At 49.6% G+C, this 20648-nt stretch overlaps 7 protein-coding genes across 7 annotated transcripts; 4 read left to right on the forward strand and 3 right to left on the reverse strand.

The window, feature by feature from the left end:
• Window positions 1-464: 464 nt before the first annotated feature.
• BO94DRAFT_600765 (sensor histidine kinase/response regulator) lies at window positions 465-4265 on the reverse strand (the record flags this gene model as incomplete). The annotated part of the gene is made up of 6 exons (XM_025616354.1): window positions 465-817; window positions 864-978; window positions 1024-1297; window positions 1344-2375; window positions 2421-3143; window positions 3193-4265. 6 exons carry the CDS (start codon window positions 4263-4265, stop codon window positions 606-608), a joined length of 3429 nt encoding a protein of 1142 aa, XP_025472669.1. The 3' UTR covers window positions 465-605.
• Window positions 4266-5984: 1719 nt separating this feature from the next.
• BO94DRAFT_600769 (Zn(II)2Cys6 transcription factor) lies at window positions 5985-8394 on the reverse strand (the record flags this gene model as incomplete). Its single annotated transcript, XM_025616355.1, has 5 exons — window positions 5985-6621; window positions 6672-6895; window positions 6939-7237; window positions 7287-7444; window positions 7540-8394. The coding sequence occupies 5 exons, from the start codon at window positions 8392-8394 to the stop codon at window positions 6085-6087; spliced, it is 2073 nt and encodes a 690-aa protein (XP_025472670.1). The 3' UTR covers window positions 5985-6084.
• A 995-nt stretch (window positions 8395-9389) lies between these two features.
• BO94DRAFT_581066 (uncharacterized protein) lies at window positions 9390-11307 on the forward strand (the record flags this gene model as incomplete). Its single annotated transcript, XM_025615366.1, has 3 exons — window positions 9390-10371; window positions 10426-10859; window positions 10909-11307. The coding sequence occupies 3 exons, from the start codon at window positions 9390-9392 to the stop codon at window positions 11305-11307; spliced, it is 1815 nt and encodes a 604-aa protein (XP_025472671.1).
• An 820-nt stretch (window positions 11308-12127) lies between these two features.
• Window positions 12128-13414, forward strand: BO94DRAFT_600774 (ankyrin repeat domain-containing protein; the record flags this gene model as incomplete). The annotated part of the gene is made up of 1 exon (XM_025616356.1): window positions 12128-13414. The coding sequence occupies one exon, from the start codon at window positions 12128-12130 to the stop codon at window positions 13412-13414; it is 1287 nt and encodes a 428-aa protein (XP_025472672.1).
• Window positions 13415-15853: 2439 nt separating this feature from the next.
• BO94DRAFT_581068 (HAD-like protein) lies at window positions 15854-17053 on the forward strand (the record flags this gene model as incomplete). The annotated part of the gene is made up of 1 exon (XM_025615367.1): window positions 15854-17053. One exon carries the CDS (start codon window positions 15854-15856, stop codon window positions 17051-17053), a length of 1200 nt encoding a protein of 399 aa, XP_025472673.1.
• Window positions 17054-17893: 840 nt separating this feature from the next.
• BO94DRAFT_507316 (uncharacterized protein) lies at window positions 17894-19162 on the reverse strand. The gene is made up of 3 exons (XM_025609606.1): window positions 18621-19162; window positions 18331-18556; window positions 17894-18277 (listed from the first exon to the last, which is right to left on the reverse strand). The coding sequence occupies exons 1-3, from the start codon at window positions 18974-18976 to the stop codon at window positions 18095-18097; spliced, it is 765 nt and encodes a 254-aa protein (XP_025472674.1). The 5' UTR covers window positions 18977-19162; the 3' UTR covers window positions 17894-18094.
• A 145-nt stretch (window positions 19163-19307) lies between these two features.
• Window positions 19308-20397, forward strand: BO94DRAFT_530654 (uncharacterized protein). The gene has a single exon (XM_025610718.1). It carries the CDS (start codon window positions 19435-19437, stop codon window positions 20326-20328), a length of 894 nt encoding a protein of 297 aa, XP_025472675.1. The 5' UTR covers window positions 19308-19434; the 3' UTR covers window positions 20329-20397.
• The last annotated feature ends 251 nt before the right edge of the window (window positions 20398-20648 follow it).

Raw genomic sequence — 20648 nt, forward strand, 5'->3', positions numbered from 1 at the left:
TTTCGAAGGAGACAGATCAAGATAAAAAAAAGAAAAAAACTACAAAAAAAAAACTGAAAGGCAGTAGTAGGCTACCGCTACGTTGATTATGATGTAATTAAGCATATTCATCGCTGATAGCTAAATTGGATATTCAGGTTCAGACCTAGCGGATCAGAGACATTGTGATCTGTAACGAGATATGCGCGATGGTTGGCATTAAGTTTTAGAGTATCATGCTTCATGCTCAAGGATGACGGTCGATATCGGATTTACCCATTATTCATTGTTGTCTAGCAATACAGACCAAAACAGATTCCTCCCTTTAGCTGAGAGGGGCAATTCTCCGCACATCGGTGGAGACATCCCTTGTAATATATCATGTTGGGCGTCGTTGGTATTGGTCAATTGGGATATACATAGACCCGAAACGGGTAAACTGCGACACTACTTAGATAATCCTATCTTAGCTGATCAGGTCATGTACATGACCGTGAACCATCTAGCTATTGTCTAATAGATAGTGGAATTCAGGTCAATGATGTAGTGATAGCTTAGTTACCTATATAATCTATCTTATAATTATCAACGCCTATTACACCGACCAGCAACGTCTACATGCCCAGTCATGCAATATTCATTATTCGTTTCAAGTCGTGAAGTGAAAGTGGCTTCACCAGGTAATCGTCAATGCCAGCTGCAAAGGCCTGCTGTTGCATCTCGCTCGAGGCCACCCCGGTGACCGCCATAATGGCAGCCCGGGGGAGGGAATGCTGTTCTTCGTACTCGCGGATCTTGCCCGAGGACGCAATCCCGTCCATGATTGGCATTGATATGTCTGCGAGGGTTAGCAAAACATTGAGGGAAATAGGTACAGCACGTACCCATGAGGATATAGTCAAAAGGTCTTGTAGAGTTTTTGTATTTTTCAAATGCCGCCAACCCGTTGGATGCGGTCTCATATGTGCAGCCGATTTTCCGCAGAAAGGTAGCAAGGATCTAGACATATTAGCCATTGTTACTAACATGCAAGAAGGTATGTACCTTGAGGTTGATGTCGTTGTCATCCACAATTAGAACATGCAGGTTGTCGCCTGTGGGCTCTCGAGGCATAGACGGCGAAAACTCCGACACATTCTCCCTAACGACAGGAGGTGACTCCGAACCTTTGGCAAGGGCAAAGGCATCAGACAAGCTCCGTCCTCGTAAGGGCACGCCGGGCAGTGGACCCAAGATCGGATCGTCTTCCCCTGGGCCCAGCCCTTGGTGCGACTCGGTAATCCGCTGCAATGCTTGTAGGACCTTGCGAGGTGCGATGCTGCTCCCAATTAGTAAACAGCTTTGAATTTGTTCATGTGACTTACGGTTGAGGAACGTAAAAAACATCAGCCCCCCGGATGGCAAATTCTCCAGGCAGTGTGACGGCTTGTTCGCCGATCACCACAATTGCCCTAAACTTCACATCAATGGGCCCTTTGGCCGAAAGCTTCTTTAACGTGGATTCCTCAATGACGGCAATATCTCCCGGAGCCATATCAAGTTTATCAGCAAAGGACACCATCCACCCAGGCTGACTCAGTAGCACGTTGCTCAAGGCACCCCGCAGTGCGAGCTTGCGCTTTGCTTCCGTGCTCAGCAGACCACTCGGCGCTTCCTTTAGGTCTGCATATGCGTTGAGTCCCACCAGGGACACTCGGGTCATGATGCGCGCTCCCGGGACACCGCAATCCATGAATGAGTTTTCTTCCACGAATTCCACCGGAATGTACACATTGACTTGCGTTCCTACCCCTACATCACTTTTCAGCTCGATCTCACCACCGAGGTAGTTCACCAATTGTTTGACCACACTCAGGCCCAGGCCAACACCCTCTGTCAAGATGCTCTCTTGTGCGAAAGGCTTGAAAAGCTGATGTTCTAGAAAGTCAGTGGAAATTCCACTCCCGGTATCCGTGATTGAGAGGTGCGCCAGAGTCTTCTTTGTGTAGCCAGACCGCTCGACTTTCTTGGCAAGGGACACCTCAATGAACCCGCACCTGGTGAATTTGAATGCGTTTCCCAGAATGTTCATGACAATCCGCCGCCATGCGCCAGAGAGCGACTGTAGATGCCACGAACCCAAGTCTTCGATCCGAACAATCACTGACAGATCGTCAGGATTTGGTGGTGCTGGGGCACCCGCAGGCCTATTGCCAACCCCGGATCCACCTGGTAGGTAACGGCCAGCAATCTTCGCAGCGTTGATGAGGGATCGGTGCCCTGCATACAAGGCGTCGGTCACTTCTTCTACTACCTCATCCAAGTCAAATTCGGTCAGCAAGTTATCCATCCCGTCCACATTCGGCCCACTTTTCTTGTGCAAATGGGTCAGGTTGTTGATCTTGGTAAATTCAAGCCTGAGAAATTAGCATTATATCATACTAACCGGAGTACAGACTTACAAGTGATTCATCGTGTCCAACAACGTGAGACCACATGTTTCCACCATGGTGACCATATCTTGCTGAGTGGAGTCCAGAGATGTGGTCTGCAACAGCTCCGTGCTGGCAAGCATGCCATGCAAAGGGGAGCGAAGCTCATGACTAACCGACGAAAGCAAGTCCGATTTCGCCTTCTCTGTAGCGGTCCAGTCTATCTGGCAGAACCCGGAGACGATCGAGTCCCCGAAGGTCTTTAGGAAGTGAAGATCGTCTTGCCCCAGTCGTCGCTGGTTGTCGCTGGTCCAGACCAGTGTCCCCGCAAGCCATCGAGATTTGTTCCAGTTCCACAATGGAAGGAACACGACAGACTTGGCTTCCGGGAAATTATGGGCCAGTTTAGCATTGATAGAGTGCCGCAAAGAGTGTTCACCCTGGATGCTATGTATACTATGCCGGCGCTGGTGCAAAAAGCTCGAAGGCGGTGATCCCACACTTTGGTGAGGGTGAAGGACTTCGCCTTGCGGGAAAGCAGTGAACATATCATGCAGCAGCCCTTCCGTCAAGGGAAGCCGGAACATGCTTGTACTGTTTCCTAGGGGGTGTTGTGATGAGGCGACACCTAGAGGCTCACAGAGCTTCTCAGACCAGCCTCCGTACGACGATACGCTGGGCGAGCGGAGAGAGAAGCCAGAGTCACTATCTCTATCGAATGCGTCCAAATCGGCCACGCTAACAGTCGAATTACTACATGCCATCAGCTAAATATTCTCAACACCACACGATCCAATCTTACCTGCGAGAGTTGCTGCGAGACGCGTCAACGAAAATAACCCCATCCAGATCCATGCATTCCTGCAGTATCCCACTGGCACGAGAGAAGAGCAGCGACGTTTTCTCAGAAATGGCAGTACCTTCTGGTACCATGACGAGATTACTTGTTTCGTCGGAGCTCTTCCTCACGTGGCGTTGATGCGTCCCATTTGGCGCTGAATGAACGGTCCCGAATGCTTGATTTGCGAAGAAAGGCGACTCATTCGCTGGTGTTGGTTGAGGGTATCGGTTTGACGATGGTGAAATCTCATGGATACTGGCCGCCGACACGGACAGACGGTCAATCTCTGGCACTTCCGAAGAACGAGGGGAAATCAGACTAGCCGCAGTGCTCTTTCTTCGGCTTTTCCGTCCATCGGTCTCATTACACGGCTGCCCTTTGACGAACTTCATGAGTCCGCCTAACAAACGATCATTCTGGCGGTAATGGCGTAGCGCATTGTTATTCTGGAGGTGATTTGCGACTGCGTTAGCAACATCTTGGAGTTCCGCTAGTTCCCTATCACCGAAAAAGTGGCACGGTTCATCATTGACCACGCAATATGTCCCGATCGTTTCTCCGGAATATGAATGCAATGGGACCTCCGCGTAGAATCTAGGCCGGAATCGCTCGACAAGGGGGTGATGCTTCAAGTCTAACTCGAGATTCAGATCGCGAACGATCGTTCCGCTGCTGTTTCTTGTGACATTGGGAGAGCAGGCCCCTCCAGTTCCATTTCGTGCCAGACCCAATGTGCTCATGCCCACAGAATTGCCGTTGACAACGGATTTGTTGCCGAAACCTGGGCCTGATGGCGTTGCTTCTGCGATAACATGCGTCTCACAATTATCAATCAGCGAAACAAAGGCGTATTTGCAGCCCATGCGGTAAGTCCCGAGTTGCGCAAGGGCAATCAAGGTGGGGTCCGAGGCTGGGCAAGCCATCGTGGAATGCTTCTGCCCATTGACGATCGAGGCTGGAGATGCGGTGCGCAGCAGCCCATCGGTTCGGTCCGGAGTCTGGGCGCTGTAGAGCCTGTTGATGGGGTTGAACATGTCAGACCTGCTCTAGACCAAGCAGAACGGCGAATGGAAATGGGTGTGAAGGGGAAAACATGGGTGATACCTGTAGAGGTCCGGGGTCATTCGGGGCAGCCGCAGGGGATGAAGAGCTGCTGAGCCCACAGCAAGTGGGTGATCACCTATGGCATCGCAAGTGACCGTAGAAATTTGTCCGCGGTCTGGAGCGACTTGGCAACGGAAGGGATAAGCACCAGATATATTTCCAAGTCTCTAGCCACACACGAGCTAGTCAGGAGGTTTTAAGGTTCATGACCCGGGCGCCACCGGTGTGCCAGAGATGTTTCGGAAGAACTGGACAAGTGGTGTGGAAGCAGGTCTAGGCCGCCGAGTTGATGTGGTCGACTTGTTCAAGTTGCTCTTTGATGGGCCGCCCCGCCGGCTGATGGCGCCGACCCCGGATAAGGGGATCATCGCAGAGTCTGCATGACTGGCCCTGCCGGATCCCGGGAACGACCGCGCAGGGCCCATGGTTCCCCGAATCTCAGCCTCGCAGTCTTCATCGGCCGAGTGGCTTCGCCTGCGGGCGTTGTCGGCTCCGACGATTCGCCTGACAGGGTAGAGGAATCCGACGGAAGATGCCGCTCAGCTGAAGTCGATGCCAGAAGATTCTTTTCCAAAACAGAGAGAAAGCCGAGGCTGACCGGTTGTTCTTGGGAAGATCTGACGAGAGAAGGCAGAGTGGGATGAGGGAGAAGATGGACGGGTCATTGATGTAACCCAACTCTATGGCCTCCCGCGTGACGCCCCCGGATTGGTCCGGACTTGCTTTCCCCGACGCCGCTTTCAGACCGTCCTCGCCTCAGGCATCCAGGCCAGCACGCGTGCCTGGGGCAGCCTTGGCCCTCGTCCGCGACCGCATCGGGGGTTCCTCTCAGGGTTCCCTCTCTCGCCAAAGCTGTCGAGGCATCGCTCTTCTGTCTTAGTTAGGGGCCTTGATCGTATCCTGTCTGCTCCCCATTGGGCGGGATCTGACCTGCATTCAAAGTAAGCAGGATGTGGCCGGAAGCTTAAGCAAGCCAACAGATCAACAGGCTCGAGGTGGTGCACATATCCACCCCTAAAGTCTAAGGCAGCTCATGTACAGCTTTTCATTGGGCAGATTGCTCGAGGAAACAACCAAGATAAGATAAAAATGCCCCGAGCAGGTACGTTGAGCTCAGATAGCTACTGCAGGGGCCCACCAAGGGGGGAAATAGATCGACATTACGCATCGACTCCGATCTGCAGTCAATCACGCACTTGGTCAACCTTTCGGGAGTCTTGGTGCTGACTGCTGCTGACGAGAACATGATTCATCCAGTCACGTGTCGGTTGTCGTCGCATTCATTGACTCGCGCACTGGGTCTAGATTTGGGATTCCCTCCAAAGGATATGGATGGCTACGGCTGAAACCTCTTAGGCACTGTAATGTTCCGCTCACTGTCGGGCATACTATATAGACTGGTAGTGCGTTCCTCACCTTAAACGGGCATCCCATGGGTATCAATGTATTAAGCAGGTTCGTATTTGCGATGGCGCCCTGCAAGGGGCACATGTCAGCAACCAGTCGGATCCAGGCTCGTGTTGCAAAACGGGCCCGTTTCCCTACCTATCTTCGTGCAAGTCAATACCGCGACGCCGGGTTCTAGGCCAACCCACTCAGGACTCTAACCTTACAGACAATGGACTCGGTCAGCCCTAGCCAAACACCCCGTCCAACCGTATCAATGTTTTGACTCCCGCGTGATCCCTCGATCCCTCCCAGATCGGTGGGGTTATTAGGTAAGCCGGTGTTCGAGGTATTACTAAAACACTAAAACATCGGCGGGTCTAGAGTTGGGTTGATGGAAAAGAAAGCCTCGAGGTCCATGGTGGAGAAGTCAAAGTCCCAGCCCATGTCTGACTGGGTGAAGTCAAGGAGGTCTTCACCACTACCAACGCTGCCACTTGGCATGCGTATACCGTCCTGCAGGGAATTCCCTTGAAAATCAGACAGCATCGACAAACCTCCTCCCCCCACTAAACCGCCGTGAACGGGGTCAGCGATGGGGCCCGGTGGAGGATGAGAGACGTTTCTGGGGTACTGTCGCGTGACGCTAGTGGGTTGGTCAAGGCTGTAGGATTGAATCGTATTTGGTGACCATTCATATGATGGGTCCAGCTTTCGTAACACTGTTTGAATAGCTGCCATGGAGCTGGAGATAGGTTCACCGTGTCGCATGGCGGAGAGGCCTTGTACAGCAGCATGTATCCAAGGAAGATGGGTAGAGGCCAGATTGTCGCCATGCATTAAATCGTATATGAGGGCGAAAGAGGAACTGCCGAGGAAGTATCCATGATAGCGGAGTTCCTGCAAGCTTATCAGCACTTGGCGTCATCCAAAATCAGAAGATGACTTACCCGAACAAGTTCATTATATATGGAGGCTTCATATAGATGATGGATAGTTCTGCAAGCCGCACTAAGGGCCTGGTTGCAGGCTTCGTTCAACCAGGTGGGCATTTCTGTCGGCCGTTTGGCTGTGCTACTTCCTGGACGTTGTGATGACATCTTCATATCGTGCCGCCACCGAGCCCGGAATATTAGAAACGGTCGAAACGTCAGGAGGATCGTATGATAATACACTGAACTATCAGCTTGGAACCTTCGAGTGGAAGCTAAACATACGAGTGGTTAGAATGATCTGCCGTACTCCCAGACTCCCCGGTTGGGTCTGTTTATCAAGTCCAAACCCTACTGCATGTTGCATCATCGAGTCATAACAGCGAATGTCATCAGCTATTGATCTAGCGATCTTCCACATTTGCAGCAGCGATTCATGGCGCCGGCCATACATCTCATCGGCTGAGCGGGAGAAAACCTTTGATAAATGAACCAGGACTTGCAAGAAGGGGTCTTTTGGCAATGCAATTCCAATGTCTTTTGCTGATAGCGATCTCGGTCGTCCTAAATGAAAACAAGTCCAGCTACGCACGGTTAGTACGGAGAACGGTGATTGACGAATGTGAGACTGACACTTCATAGAAATAGAGTGCCCAGAACGTGCTCCGCTGTTCCTCAACGCTATCAGAGGCGTCTTCACCCTCAGCGGGGGCCTCTTTATGCAGGCCAGCGGAGATGGCCTTGCGAGCAGCTGTGCCCAAAAGAAGAAAAGCCGAGTTGGGCCTGCCTTGCTCGGTTTGGAAGTGAGCGTGTTACCAAAACATCAGTACTTGTTGTGTGATATGCTGGAAATGTAGCTACTTATCATGAATAACGAAAGTTGAACTGTCTGCAGATTGACCACGTCGTCGAGTGATGAGGTAGAAGCCTTCACGCGTTCGTATAAGATATCCCCCCAACTATGGTGTTCTGTTCCTAGAGCACCGATCGCTAGCCCCAGCAGTAACAGTGATTGAACCCACTTGTCTGAGCGAGAGTCTGGAGTGGGGCGATACAAGTGATCGAGCTGTTGATGGAAGGCATCCTTGGGCCAAAAAGGCACCAGGTTGTACAGCGTTGCCAAGAAGCGCCGGAGGAAGTCATTGGCCAACTCATAGGGCAGGAACAGCACCGGTGCATCAGGCCCGTTGACAAGCTTGTTAGTATCATGCGACTCGGCCTGGGTGCCGAAAAAGATCCGACGGAAGCTAAACATATCCAAGCCCGCGCCGGCTTCTTCAACCTCTCCCTGGGGCTCCTGCGCCTCCGCGGATTGATTAGAGACCAGGCCCCTATATATCTCGTGCATAAGCGCAAAGTGAGATGTTGAGCCATAGTACAGCTGTACCTTGCAAGATGGCGATGCCATATGGGTAGCTGAGACGCTATTGTTGAAAGTGAGACTGACGGACGGGTTTCTCCGCCGGGCTGGCGGCATCAAACTCGGAGACTGCTGCCGGATGCCGGGGTCGTCCCGCGGGGCCCCATTCGAGGGGAACTCCTCACTGACTGCGGTGTCTGGATATTGACTTTTCCTTTTACGCTGCCGGATGACTTCGCGATAGATGCACGGCGTATGACGCAGCTGGCAGGTTTTGCAGGGATTGACACCATTGCACTTGATCTTCCTCTTCCTGCATTCTTGGCACGCCTTGGGAATTCGCCATCCAGAGGGCTGCGCCGGAGATATGGCGTCTGCCATTTTAGATCCTTCTGTCAACCGTTGCAACGCCGCGTCGAGCTCGGGTTTATTTCTGGCAGAAACTTGCTGCGTCATGGATGAATTGAAGCCGAGGAGTCGGATTTATCGCCCGGACGTTTATCCGTTATTCCGAGCCCCATCCGGTCTAGTCCAGTTCGGTCGCTGCCACCTGATCGGTCAGGCACCCATGCTGGGATGCAGTCAGTAATAAACACGATTTGTATTCCTTCCCTCGTCTCAAGGTATGTATTGGCTGTTCTATGATAGTTCCAGACGAGTAGGGAGCTGACGGTCGTATGGCTGCGTTTACGAACCGATATATATAGTTCCGGGCTTAGTAGTTTTGAACAACAAATACATCATCAACCAGAGGATCTTGCGAAGCTTGATTTTAAGGTAGAGCTTGGCTATACTAATACTCTGTTGAAAAATTTGTGTTTTTTGAGTTTTTGAGACTCCGTAGTTTGCGAGATCGCATTTTATTGGGCGGTCAAGTCTAGCTACAGCTTCAGTCGCCAAGTCGCTATAATGTCATGCTTGAAAGGAATTCCCCGGGTTGCCACTTTATAAACTCGGAGATGGCACAATATGTATAATGGTTTCCTGAGAGTCATACAAGGGACAGCATCTGCTTCGGGAGAAATCATCGTCACAGTTACCATATCACGATGTCAGCACGACGGACGGATGACATCGATGTATATCCCTATTTGACATAGGCTTTCTCCGAAGAAGGGTCGTCGTTCCTTCTACATATTCCCATCCATTAATTCCATTTGTTCATAGTGGAATATCTACATCTTGTCCACCGACCCTCATTTCCGTCTCTTTTCTGCTCACTGCTTTGACTCTTTTAATCTTCCCACATCAATCTTTGTCCTTCGGTAGTCCTCTTCACTATCCGGAAATTTCTGCCATTTTAGTTACCGATCTGCTTGTTATATTGCTCATCCCCTGGATTTGTGTATAAGCTTGGACACATGAAGAGGGAGACGATGAGGACAACAAGAAACACTGCTATCTCTGGCGCACTATCGATCTCCGGCCAGTCCACTCGGATCAGACTATACTACGGGTCTTCATGGGGTGAGGAAGGCTCTGACGACTTCCCGGAGAACGCCTTGCGAGTTGGAGGCGTCTCTCTATGGGGATTGGATGGCGATATTGTGGACAGACTCCCAAATGACACCAAGGACTATGAAGCCGGAGTCAGTTCAGGCAGCGGTATACGAAGAACTTTAGACAGACATGGCGTGGATGTCATAGATGTTCAATTTGGCGATCGACAGTCGTCGTTGGAACTAGATTCCGATCATAAACTCAACCTGCTCGTCCGTGCTCGATGTGATGACCCCACTGATCAGGGGTGGATCAGTCTCGCAAGAGACCTACACATGAATATGCTTCAGGAGGAGCTTAGAGAGGTCAATATCAAAATCATCGGTTCTCACTCTGGCCAGGAAGCATCCGAATTTCCATGTACACCTGACGACGACATCTTTCCTATCTGGAAAGAAGTTGCTGAAACGATCATGAAACAGATAGACCTTGCGGACGTATACTCACTCGCTTGTTATCGCATGGGCTGGAGTGGTAGTGACGACGAGTGCCCGCCTACTGTTGTCCTGGGTGTTAATCCTAGAAGCTCCAGAAACTGGAACCCCCCTAGAGACCTGATTCTAGGAATACTGGAGACCTTCAAGCTCGACTGTGTGGCGGTACATATTCGCGAAGACTCACATGTATTTGCAGATGAATACCAGCGTACTGTTGCAGTAGTGAGTGCTAGTGACTGCGAAGATGGTATTGGTCTTGGATCGACTGTGGGCCCTCATGGCTCGAGGTATCCCCATGGAACAATGGGGGGTTGGTTCGAGTTACAGGATTCTATCACTGGATATTGGGTATCCTTGGCTCTCACATGCTCACATTGCATCTTCCCTCATGAAGAGACTCTGTCTGACAGCCAGCTCGAAGGTATGTTACTCCCTTGTTCCACCCGGATGATGTTTCATAGTAATGCTTCTATAGATGTTGAATCCTGGAAGCGTGGGGGAGTTTATCTTCAAGATGAGAGAGCCAGAAAGCCCCTTTATATCGACGCCCCAATTCTAGGGGCTCTCCAAAACGGACTGGCTAAGCTAGAGTACCAAATCGAGGATCTCCAAGCCAACAAGACGTACCAGAACGTCATAAGGGCCAATGAGAACGACGAGTCTGTCCTCCCACGAAAGCTAAGCCTATGGAACCGAAACAGAAAGGCCATCATGAAACACACCAAAGAGGTAAAGGCCATGACGGAGTTCATCCAAACAGGACAATTCGTCTTTGGCCTCATTTTTGCGGCGTCAGGAAGAAAGGAGGAGCCAGCTAGTGACTCACCCGCAAATACAGCCCCCATGCTTTCTATTCGCGACTGGGCACTGATAGAATCCATTAGAGGTCCTTTTGCCGGACCCAATTATGTAAGACAAACTACATCCCACGATATTGTGTTACTGACTGGTATCATAGATTCCCAAATGGCAAGTCCCCGAATCCTCAAAGCTTGTTGGGTTTGATTTCGGTGTCCCTAAGCCTGACGAGAGGCTGCACAAGTTTGGTAGTGCTACCGGTGTCACAGAAGGTGTATACAATGGCCTAAAGACAGCTATTTTCACCACCCGGATCGTTGACGGAGAAAAAGTCACCGTGCAAACGTGGGAGCATACCATTCTTTCGGCTTTGAGTGATGTCCCCGTGGCTCAGCAAGGGGACCATGGGTCACTTCTTCTGAACAAGAGGAAGGAAGTTGTTGGAATGATCTTCGGTGGGGCATCTGGAGGGGAGATAGCCTACTTCACTCATATTTCTGATATCATCAGTGATATCAAGAATATGACTGGCGCCAGCGAGGTTCGTCTTCGAACCTAAGATAGTGCATATGTTTGACTTGGATACTTCTTGCCTGTGTCACACATTCTATCTTCCTTGCTTGTTTTGGTTGTACATACTTCGCGATCATGGATCTCTTCATCATTGTGATATCTCCCCACTCCCACTCCTGTCCCCATCGGGGTCTTTCAGGTTGAAAAAGGGCCATAGTCACAAGATTTCAAAAGTCGTTCAATAGCATATAGATTTCATTTACCGTTCTTCCTCAGCAGAAAATATCTCTTTTGGTCTCTTTGGGAACTTCTATCATGATATTCGTATCTCAGTCGTACTTAACTCAACTCTATTACAATGTTGGGCTGTCGAAATGAGCAATGTGACGGAGTTCTCCACTCATGGAATGGAGTGAATACCTTCCTGTGACATGGTTTCCCCTAGAGTCAGGCTAAGTTCCAAGAGCGTCAATGACTACAACTCTGTGTGCAGACGAAGTGACGCAAACAGAACAATCACTCTCTCCTATCATAACGAGCTGAATGCAATGAACGGAAATCGCAGAAACAGAGACAGAAGCTCGGAGTTTGATGGCGGGACATACCGTTGACACCCGGGAATACATATCGTTAAATGACTGGTGATTCCTGCATCTACATAAGGACATCTTAAGAATCCTCCCTTCAACACGTCTTTTCCGGCATTTTCGACTAGCCCGTAAGGAGCATGCTGGCTGCATCAGAGCTATAAATGGCCCATCAATTCCTCCCTTTCAAGTAGACTGCCCAGTTGAACCAAACTTTCATGCACCCTTGAGATTCACACAATTGGCCAGTTTATCACTCCAGTCACACTGTTTGTCATCATGGAAGGAGAAAGCTTTCCTCTGCTTGAACTGCCAGAGGAACTGGTTCTTGAGGTCGTCAAGCAGATGGATAAGTGTTCACTTAGTCGTGTCGATTGTACATGCGAGAAGTTGCATGGACTCTGTCATCCTGAGTTGCTCAGGATTGCAAAGGACATTGGTCGGCCGGAACAGAGCTTCTATGACAGATTGGATATCAAGGTCTGGCCAGATAATGATGTCAGGTCCGGAATGACTCCACAAGAACAGAAGCTCGTGTTGGCTGATCCCAACTTTACGCCTCCTCGCGAATATTTGTCCAACGCAGTGGAGAACGGAGCTTATGATTCCGTCAAGTTCTTCCTAAAGGCAGGTCTGTCTGTAGACACTTTCAACTTAGAAGGCTGTCCCATACTCCACCTCTCCATCCGCAGCGGCCACATCGATATTACCAAAATGTTACTAGAGAAGGGCGCCGACGTCAGTCTCACGATGAATGAGGGCTACACTCCTTTGGACAGTCTCTGTCACGCTCCTGCGGAAACTCGAGGGGAGCTGGCACGGGTTCTCCTTGAAACTGACAGTAAGGTTCGATGGATGGAATTGTTGCTTTACACAGTTCTCGGCACGGAGTGTCCTGCTGACCTCCTTGAAAGGATGCTCGAACGGGGCATGTTGGATCTTCACACCTGGAGGAATCAGCATTGCGGCGAAACGGTTTTGCATATCGCTGCATCTACTGGAGGTGATTGTAAGCCCGTTGGCACCATTGAGGATTACTATGAGGTCGGGGGCAACACTGAGGCAGTAGTGTACATTCTACGCCATGCACCGGAACTTCTAAATGATTTTGGGTCTTCTGGTCAAAGGGCCCATCAAAGGACGGCTTTGGGCTCAACGATTAATATTAACCCCATCAGTGCGACTTACTTAATCCAAAGAGGGATTACACTCGCCAGGAGAAAGGATGCAGAGACTTCTCGAGACGACGTCATTCATCTATTAAACAAGGCAGTGTTCCATCGATATACAGACGTTGTCCAGGCCTTATTGGCCCGACCTGAACTGGACGGTTATGGTTCTGAAGATTGGAACCTTGACGGAGGACTAGAACCTCTGACAAGCCTTTTCAGGCAGACCTCTTGCGGAAGGGATGTCGAAATAATGGAGGTATTGACCCAGGGACGCCGTTTTCACTATGACCCTGTGTTCATCAACAAATGCAAAGATTTAATATCCAAGAAGAAAGAGGAGGAGCGGAAGGAATTTGAAGCAATTTTGGAACTCTTGGAGAAAGCCATGTCATAGGACAGCTCGGAGTGACTTTCTACTTGAGACGGTGGGTTAAGATTGTTAGTTTTATCAGTGGACCTGACCTGGGTACTCCTAGTCTACTCATATCATAGTTGATACTATTTTTCCATGACTGGAACACTCTCATTTCATTCCTTTAGAAAAGGGCTTTTATATTAATAACATATTCACCACCGATAGACCAACTGATCCCACTAAGGATCTTCTTACACAATGTCATAGTAGTAACAGCTCATGTCCCTATATTCCGCATAATCAACATCATCTCTTAGAGTATCACTAGAGCCAATTATCATACTTTACCTTTGAGGCCCTTCTTGATGTAGCCACCAGCTATCTAGTGAAAATCCCATCGACTTGCATACTTACTCAACAACTGTCCCCAAAACAGCAGCAACAGATTGTTATTGTACCCGAATGCGTCCTTTTAATAACCAGGTTACACGATGCAGCTCGGAATTCTAGACCGTATCTTCCCTTTACAGTAGCTATCTTGTATTACTTCGATTCTTTTTACTTACTATAGTCCGATTTTCGTTATATCTCCATGGCTGGTCGCGAGATTAAGTGTGGCGACATGTGTCTATTATTTTATTCAGATGCTGCTGCTCTTGAGATTGGGGTAGATATTCGTGCGTCGAGGAGGTCGTTTGGGATATTGCACTGCAAGGTAGTAGGGCTGTGGATTGTGGGGATATATATCTGTTTCCAAGAGAGTGGGCTCAAAGCTAGCGAAGAAAGGTTTTGGTCCTCTCAGGTCCTATGTATGATTCGGATACTTGCATGACTGTTCTCTAACAAGTTCAGGTAATGTTCACAGGTAGGATGGAATCCCTGTGGCGAACTTTCGAGACGTGTATACCTCTCTCGTTAGTGGAACAGTTCCAAGGTGAATAGATTCCAACATGTGACACTCAAGGCGACGTAGGAAAGGGCCTCCTGTTTTGATCGAAGCCAATGCTTCTGGCTATGGAAGCTACATTCATCCTGCCGGAATGCTCCTGCAGGACCAGATGCTGGGAAAAGGCAAGACCCTAGCCAGCACCTGCCTCTGATGCATTGGCACCGATTTTCCTCTACCCATCTATGTATTGCTGGTATCCATCCATCTTTCTTGTCACTCCTGTTACCTAAAAATCCTGTTTTACTCCACTTGAAAGACATTATTGTGTTTTGTCAACCAGACAAGTTGCCCAATTGTCAGAAAACAAAGACAGAAGCAGACCTTATAAGGGTGCTTTTACGGGAAATAGCAGTGTATGCATGTATCCAAAAATTTTCAGATATGTCAATTGTTGGGACACAGTCTTCGTTCCGTCTGTTCTCCAGATGGCCAGCGGATTTCCGTTTTGGCCTACTGGTATGAAATTAACATCAATCCTTCTACGCCTTTCAGACGTATTACACAGCTAGACCTACTCGCTGGCTCTAACAGTAAATACTCGATCATCCAGAGTGAGGCCATGGTCCGACTTCGGCAATAAACATGCAGTTTCTGCTTCGGTATTCCCCGATGTGGTTGGTAGCAGACTTAATTCTGACATGTCGATCGCGCACCCCAGGACGGAAGTTACTCCTATGCTCAACTGCTCAATTCGAAGCATCTGTGGTGTCTGCATTGCGCCATCGGCCCTGAAGATTGGCACGATGCGACTAGACTCCACTCAACCCTAATCCTGCGGGCCGAGCGGGGCGGGCCACCAACCCGTGCCCTGTTTTACCCCAAGAGACCCAAGTCTCGACTGTGTTTGAGACAGAGGACTGAGCCGCTCAGATGGGGGCGGAGTCTATAATACGAAGTAAGTATCAGTGAGGCTTACCTCAGATCTAGAGCATGTAGCGAGATAACGCCATCGGAGACGGCTATCGCCTCATGATCCTTGATCGGCGCCGTCAGTATACCAGCTGACTTGTGTTTGCTCCGAACAGTACGCTACGCACCTGATGGTCTCCTCAACTGGCGTTTTGCTCGGTGAAAACGTAGCAGCGACAAGAGAAGAAGCCTCATTTGGAGTCTTCTGAAAAGCAAATGGATTCCAACACCAAAGTGACTGACAGTAAAAAGGTATTTATCAACGCTATTTCAGACAAGTAGGTGTTGCTAACACCCGATCCAGCAGCAAACACAGATTAGGGTTCTTGTCGCCTGTCCTCGGTCTGGTTCTACACTTTTCATGCGCATCTTGAGCGAGCTGCCTCGTTGTGCAGTCACGAGCAGGCTGATTCTCCAAGGCATATCACACGTTCGGCGACAACTGTCTGTCTCGTGTCAAGCCAGACTATACGATCTATGATCACCCCGAATCCCATCCTGTCTATCAACAGGCACTGACCGAAGGATACTCCACCCTGGTAACCAAAGAGGAATTAGGCCCTTGATTCTTCAAGAGCGAATGTGACTTCGACATCCTTCCCAACAAAGCCGCCTACGAGATGACACGGCCTGTATTTATCGTCCGAGACCCGGTCCGTGTTTTTGACAGCTGGAAGAAGTTGGGCTGGGGTGATCTGTACAGCTTCTTCATCTGCTATCGCTCCCTTTTCAAAATGCTACAAGCCAGCCCCGTGCCCCAGGTGGTCATCTACGAGCAACTCGTATCCGACGCCAGAGGCACCGTTGCCGCACTGGCCGATTACTGGGACATTCTATTTGACGACTGGTGTCTGGAATTCAAGCGACCGTTTGGAGATTACATCTTGAATGGTGACCGGGACCAATCCATCAATCAAGGCACCGTTCCGGATGGTCTATTTGATCGCGTCAAGACTCACACGCATGTCGAAGACTTCAGTGGTCATGGACTACTCTCTGCCCTCGAGATCGAACATATCGAAGCTGAAGTAGGCACCCTGTACCTGGAAGCTTATGGTCCGAGGTTAGGTCCTGTTTTGACGCTGCTCGCATCGAAGCCTTGGTTTGGTTTCGACTTGGACGATACACTGCATGAGTTTCGAAAAACTTCTGCCCATGCATCATTTTCTGTATTCGAGGCTATTCAAGCCGCTCACCCCGATGCCAAGGAGACGATAGACGATCTGGAAGCTACATATCGCGATGTCCTCCGCTCCAAGACGGCAAATGCCTTCACCGATGGGAGAACATCAGAGGACTACCGCAGGGAGCGGTTCTCTCACCTCCTCGAGGCTCACGGACATGAACCATCCACAGAGACCCTCGAACATCTACTAGTGGTGTACAAGAACAGACTCCGCGCAGCTCTGACACTAAAAGCCGGTGCACTTCACCTCCTCGAAAAACTGAAGGCTCGCGGGAAGGGGGTCATCATAGTAACCGAGGGTCCTCAAGATGCACAGGAATGGACCATCGCGGAGCTAGGGTTGAAACCCTTCATCGATATTCTTGTGACGACAAATGAGGTCAGGAAGTCCAAAGTGGACGGTCTTTTCACCGCTGTATTGGAAAAATACAACATTGCTCCCGGGGACTTGGTCTATATTGGAGACAATAAACAGCGCGATATTATCCCAGCACGAGCGGCAGGAATTGATACGGTGCTGTACGATGAGAAGAGTAACTGTCAGTTTGATGACCCTCACAACCTTCGACTGAACTCGCTCCCAAAACTGGAGTATCTGGTGTGTGTTGTTCACCATGGAAGTTGGGGATTTTGACTCGGGGTTTGGGTAGGTCTAAGGAAGGTTGGGTTTATCATTTAGAATGGTTAAGATGTGCTGTTCTTCTTGTGACTATACTATTATCAGTTGCAAGGTGAAAGTAGCGGGGCTAAAAATGGTTGCTTGCTTGTATGAATGACAAAACTCACCGAATTGCTTTGGAGTCATTGGCATATATAGCCGCCTACATGATATAGTCACCTCATACTCCATCGGTAATTCTTCTAATCCCCTGAAACTGGCCTTCGTGTAGGCAGCAAGATATAACCTTGACATTCGACAATATTACCCTCGAGATGGCCATGGTAAACAACGCCAATCGTATTCTAGAACAGCGGTACAGGTGCTTTCCTGTCTGAAACGGGCAAAGTTACACCAGATACAGTACCTCAAGCCAAGTCCAATCAAGTGACATTCTATTAATCTAATCCTGCCCTCTAAGTGTGTTATTAAGCTATATGCCCATGTTCCAATATGACAGTCGGAAATAAAAAGGTTACGTGTATGGGAAAAAATCGATAACACAATCCAAAGATATAGACTGAAGAAAAACTATATCAGTAATATTCTACTGGTCTACCAGTAACATGCAAGTCTTTATTCTCTCCCTGCCTTCAGCTTCTCATTCCTCTTTTCGATTATAATACTATGGTACGGTGTGTTAAGATCCTTAACTTTTGACAGTGAGTCTCAGAGTCCTGTTAGTCCACTCATGATGCAAGTTGGTGCCATTGATCCGTTGATGTTGGATAACCTCATATTGTCACTCTGGAACGAAGTGGTAATACTGTGACATGATTTATCACCAATAGAGTAACTGTTCTCATTAACGAGTTTCCACACCATACAATAGTAGTCAATAATATTATCCCCTAGATCCATGCGTGGGGCAATCTTATCAAGCAGTCCTTGCGCAGCCGCGTGTATCCGAAGATATAGTACTCCACAAACTCCATCAACACCATCATAAAATCATGACACATGAATCGTTCCCTTAAGCCGGTTTGAACCACTTGTCAGAACTATACCACCGAACACTCAAGTCGATAACTCCGTAACCTGACCCATCCACCACTTAGCAAAACAGATAGAAAGCGAGAAATCCGCATCCTCCTCCGTCTTGAAGTCATAGAGCCTTGTTACACGGATAACAAGATTTTCTCCATCGAGATATGCCTCCAGCGCACGAGCACAAGTGTCCATAAACGAAAACAGCAAAATCTGAACGATATTAGCTGATTCACTCTCATTTCGCAGGGCAGGAAAGGCCATACCGGAGCATTAACGTATGCACGTGTCACCTTGTGTGTAAGACGACCTCTCATAATATCAATAATTGTCAGGACTTCTCCACGCAGCAACCGCTCATCACCGACGGCTTCATTGATAACCATGGCTTTCAGGTGGGGATGATGATCCGGCATATCCCAGGCGGCTTGGACTTGCCAGCGTTGGGGGCGGCATTCAAGGAGTTGGCCGAAATTAATGAAGTCACCGAAGCTAATTGAATAAAGGGATATGGGTATTAGTGGGTATCTATATAGAAGAGGGGGGAGCGACGGACTCTCGATAACGCGGCCCGATTGGATACTTGTCGCTCTGGGGCAACTCGGAATGACAGACAAGCTTGTCGAGGAAGTCTTCCAGGTCTCTTGCATTTTCCCAGGCACCGCAGTCGAAGAGTGGCCAGGAATCAGAGATGTATCCATCCGATGTCATTTGAACTTGTCCCTTGTAGAGGTGGAAGAAGTTGGGCAGGAGGTCATCGTCGGTCAGAGACATTGGGCTTAGGTGTATGCCAGCGGAGTCAAGATCCGCTGCACTGAGATACGCGTACTCCAGATCTTCAACGGCCTTCCTGATGGCTCCGAGCCTTTCGCGGCGAGCCTCTCGCTCGGGGCGCCGGTCAATTGCGGTCATTGCGTCAACTGGCTTTCAGAAGTCGATGGAAGGCAAACGGATGACAGTATCAATCGGGCTATGTGTAGATAGTGGGGAGATAATCCAGCAGGCAATAGGGTACTGGGTTCACCATAATATTTGAGAAAGCGTGAAGAGTGGTCGAGGTCGCGGAGAGGGGAAGGGGAAGCGGAAGGGAATTCCCTGAGTGGGGAGGAGCGAGCCCCCCTCCTTCCTGACATGGGCCTTGCGGTATTGCGTTATCGCTCAGTTGACGATGCTGCCAACGGAGTCTCAACAGCGAGTACGCTTCTACTCTTTTCTTTCAGTGCCCCCCCGCCCCCCCCTTCTTTATAATAATCAGACTGATCGTTCTACATTAAGCATCGTCATGCCCGACCTTCGGACGCTGCCAACCACCCCCACGGCGGGCGGCTCGGTCCAGAAAGCTACAAACCCCAAATATCCATACAGCTACCATGAAATCGGCCTCCTCCATAACACCAGAACAATACCTATCGCTCCCTGTCCTCTGGAAGACTAGCAAGAGGACTACTCTCAAGCTGGAAAATTATGATCTTCACGCCTGGAAGTTGAAAGCAGATGAAAAGCTTAAGGGCTATTCATCCTGGAACACGTATCTAACCAACTTCACATTGGATTTGGACTCCATCCCGGAGTCCACTTTTGCGCCGGCTCTTTACTTTCAGCGACTCGTTAGCGATACCTCCTCGGACGGACCAGTTCCAGATGTTACATTTTCTCCCGTTACGAGCCGTACTCGCACGAAGACAGGGAAGCTGCCTCAAAAAATGGCTAATTTGTACCTACAAACCCCGACGAAGTCTACGGGGAAGGATCTCGGTACCTTCGACGAAGAGGAGTCCGCAGACGAGGGGACAGCCGCTAGCGCGCCAGTCGCCGAGAGTCCTGGTCCAACCGAAATTCTTGACCAGATGTACAAGCCGACAAAAGATGAGGAGATTGTCACGGCGGCGCTCTCGAACTTTCTGGTTGGGCTGACGCTCCATTTTAGTATATCCAATCGGTGGACCGTACACCGAAAACCATTCAAAGCTGACTTTCACCATGCGTCGTTCGAAGCCCGAGTTGATGGGTACCTCGAGGATAGAGGGCCTGCGGGAGTTGCGAAGGTTCGCGCCCTCATTGAAGTGAAGCCAGTCCTCCGGAAAAAGAAAAGAGTACGAATCTGTATGCAGGAGGCTGCGCAAATGGTGGCATGGCTCAAGAACAGTCCAGATCCCAACGGAACTCTAAATTACATTGGCCGGTACATATTCATTTCCTTGGTGCAAGGGAAGCCAACTGACCCCGGTTCGCAGCCGTCTCCACGTGTCAGAGAACCGCCATGAGGTATATATCATCTTTGCGGAATACTCTGAGGAGTATATGAAATACCTGGACAATAGCCAACCTGTGGATGCCGACCTAACCTTCCCACCACGCATGAGTTTGGCCCCTGGGATATCAACTCTTTGTCCGAAATAAAGGAGCTAGGCAGTATAATCCTGGCGACAAGTCTGAGGGCACAGTCAGACATGGGAGAAGAAGAGCGTGGGCAGAAGGAGAGGGACATGGAAGTCAGGTGTGTATTCCATTTACCAAGGTATCTTCACTGCTAACCCACCTCATAACAGTACGCAGAGCGAAATGGGCGTCGCAATTGCTGCTT

This window comes from Aspergillus sclerotioniger (genome assembly GCF_003184525.1).
Source record: "Aspergillus sclerotioniger CBS 115572 chromosome Unknown BO94scaffold_2, whole genome shotgun sequence".
NCBI lineage: Eukaryota > Fungi > Ascomycota > Eurotiomycetes > Eurotiales > Aspergillaceae > Aspergillus > Aspergillus sclerotioniger.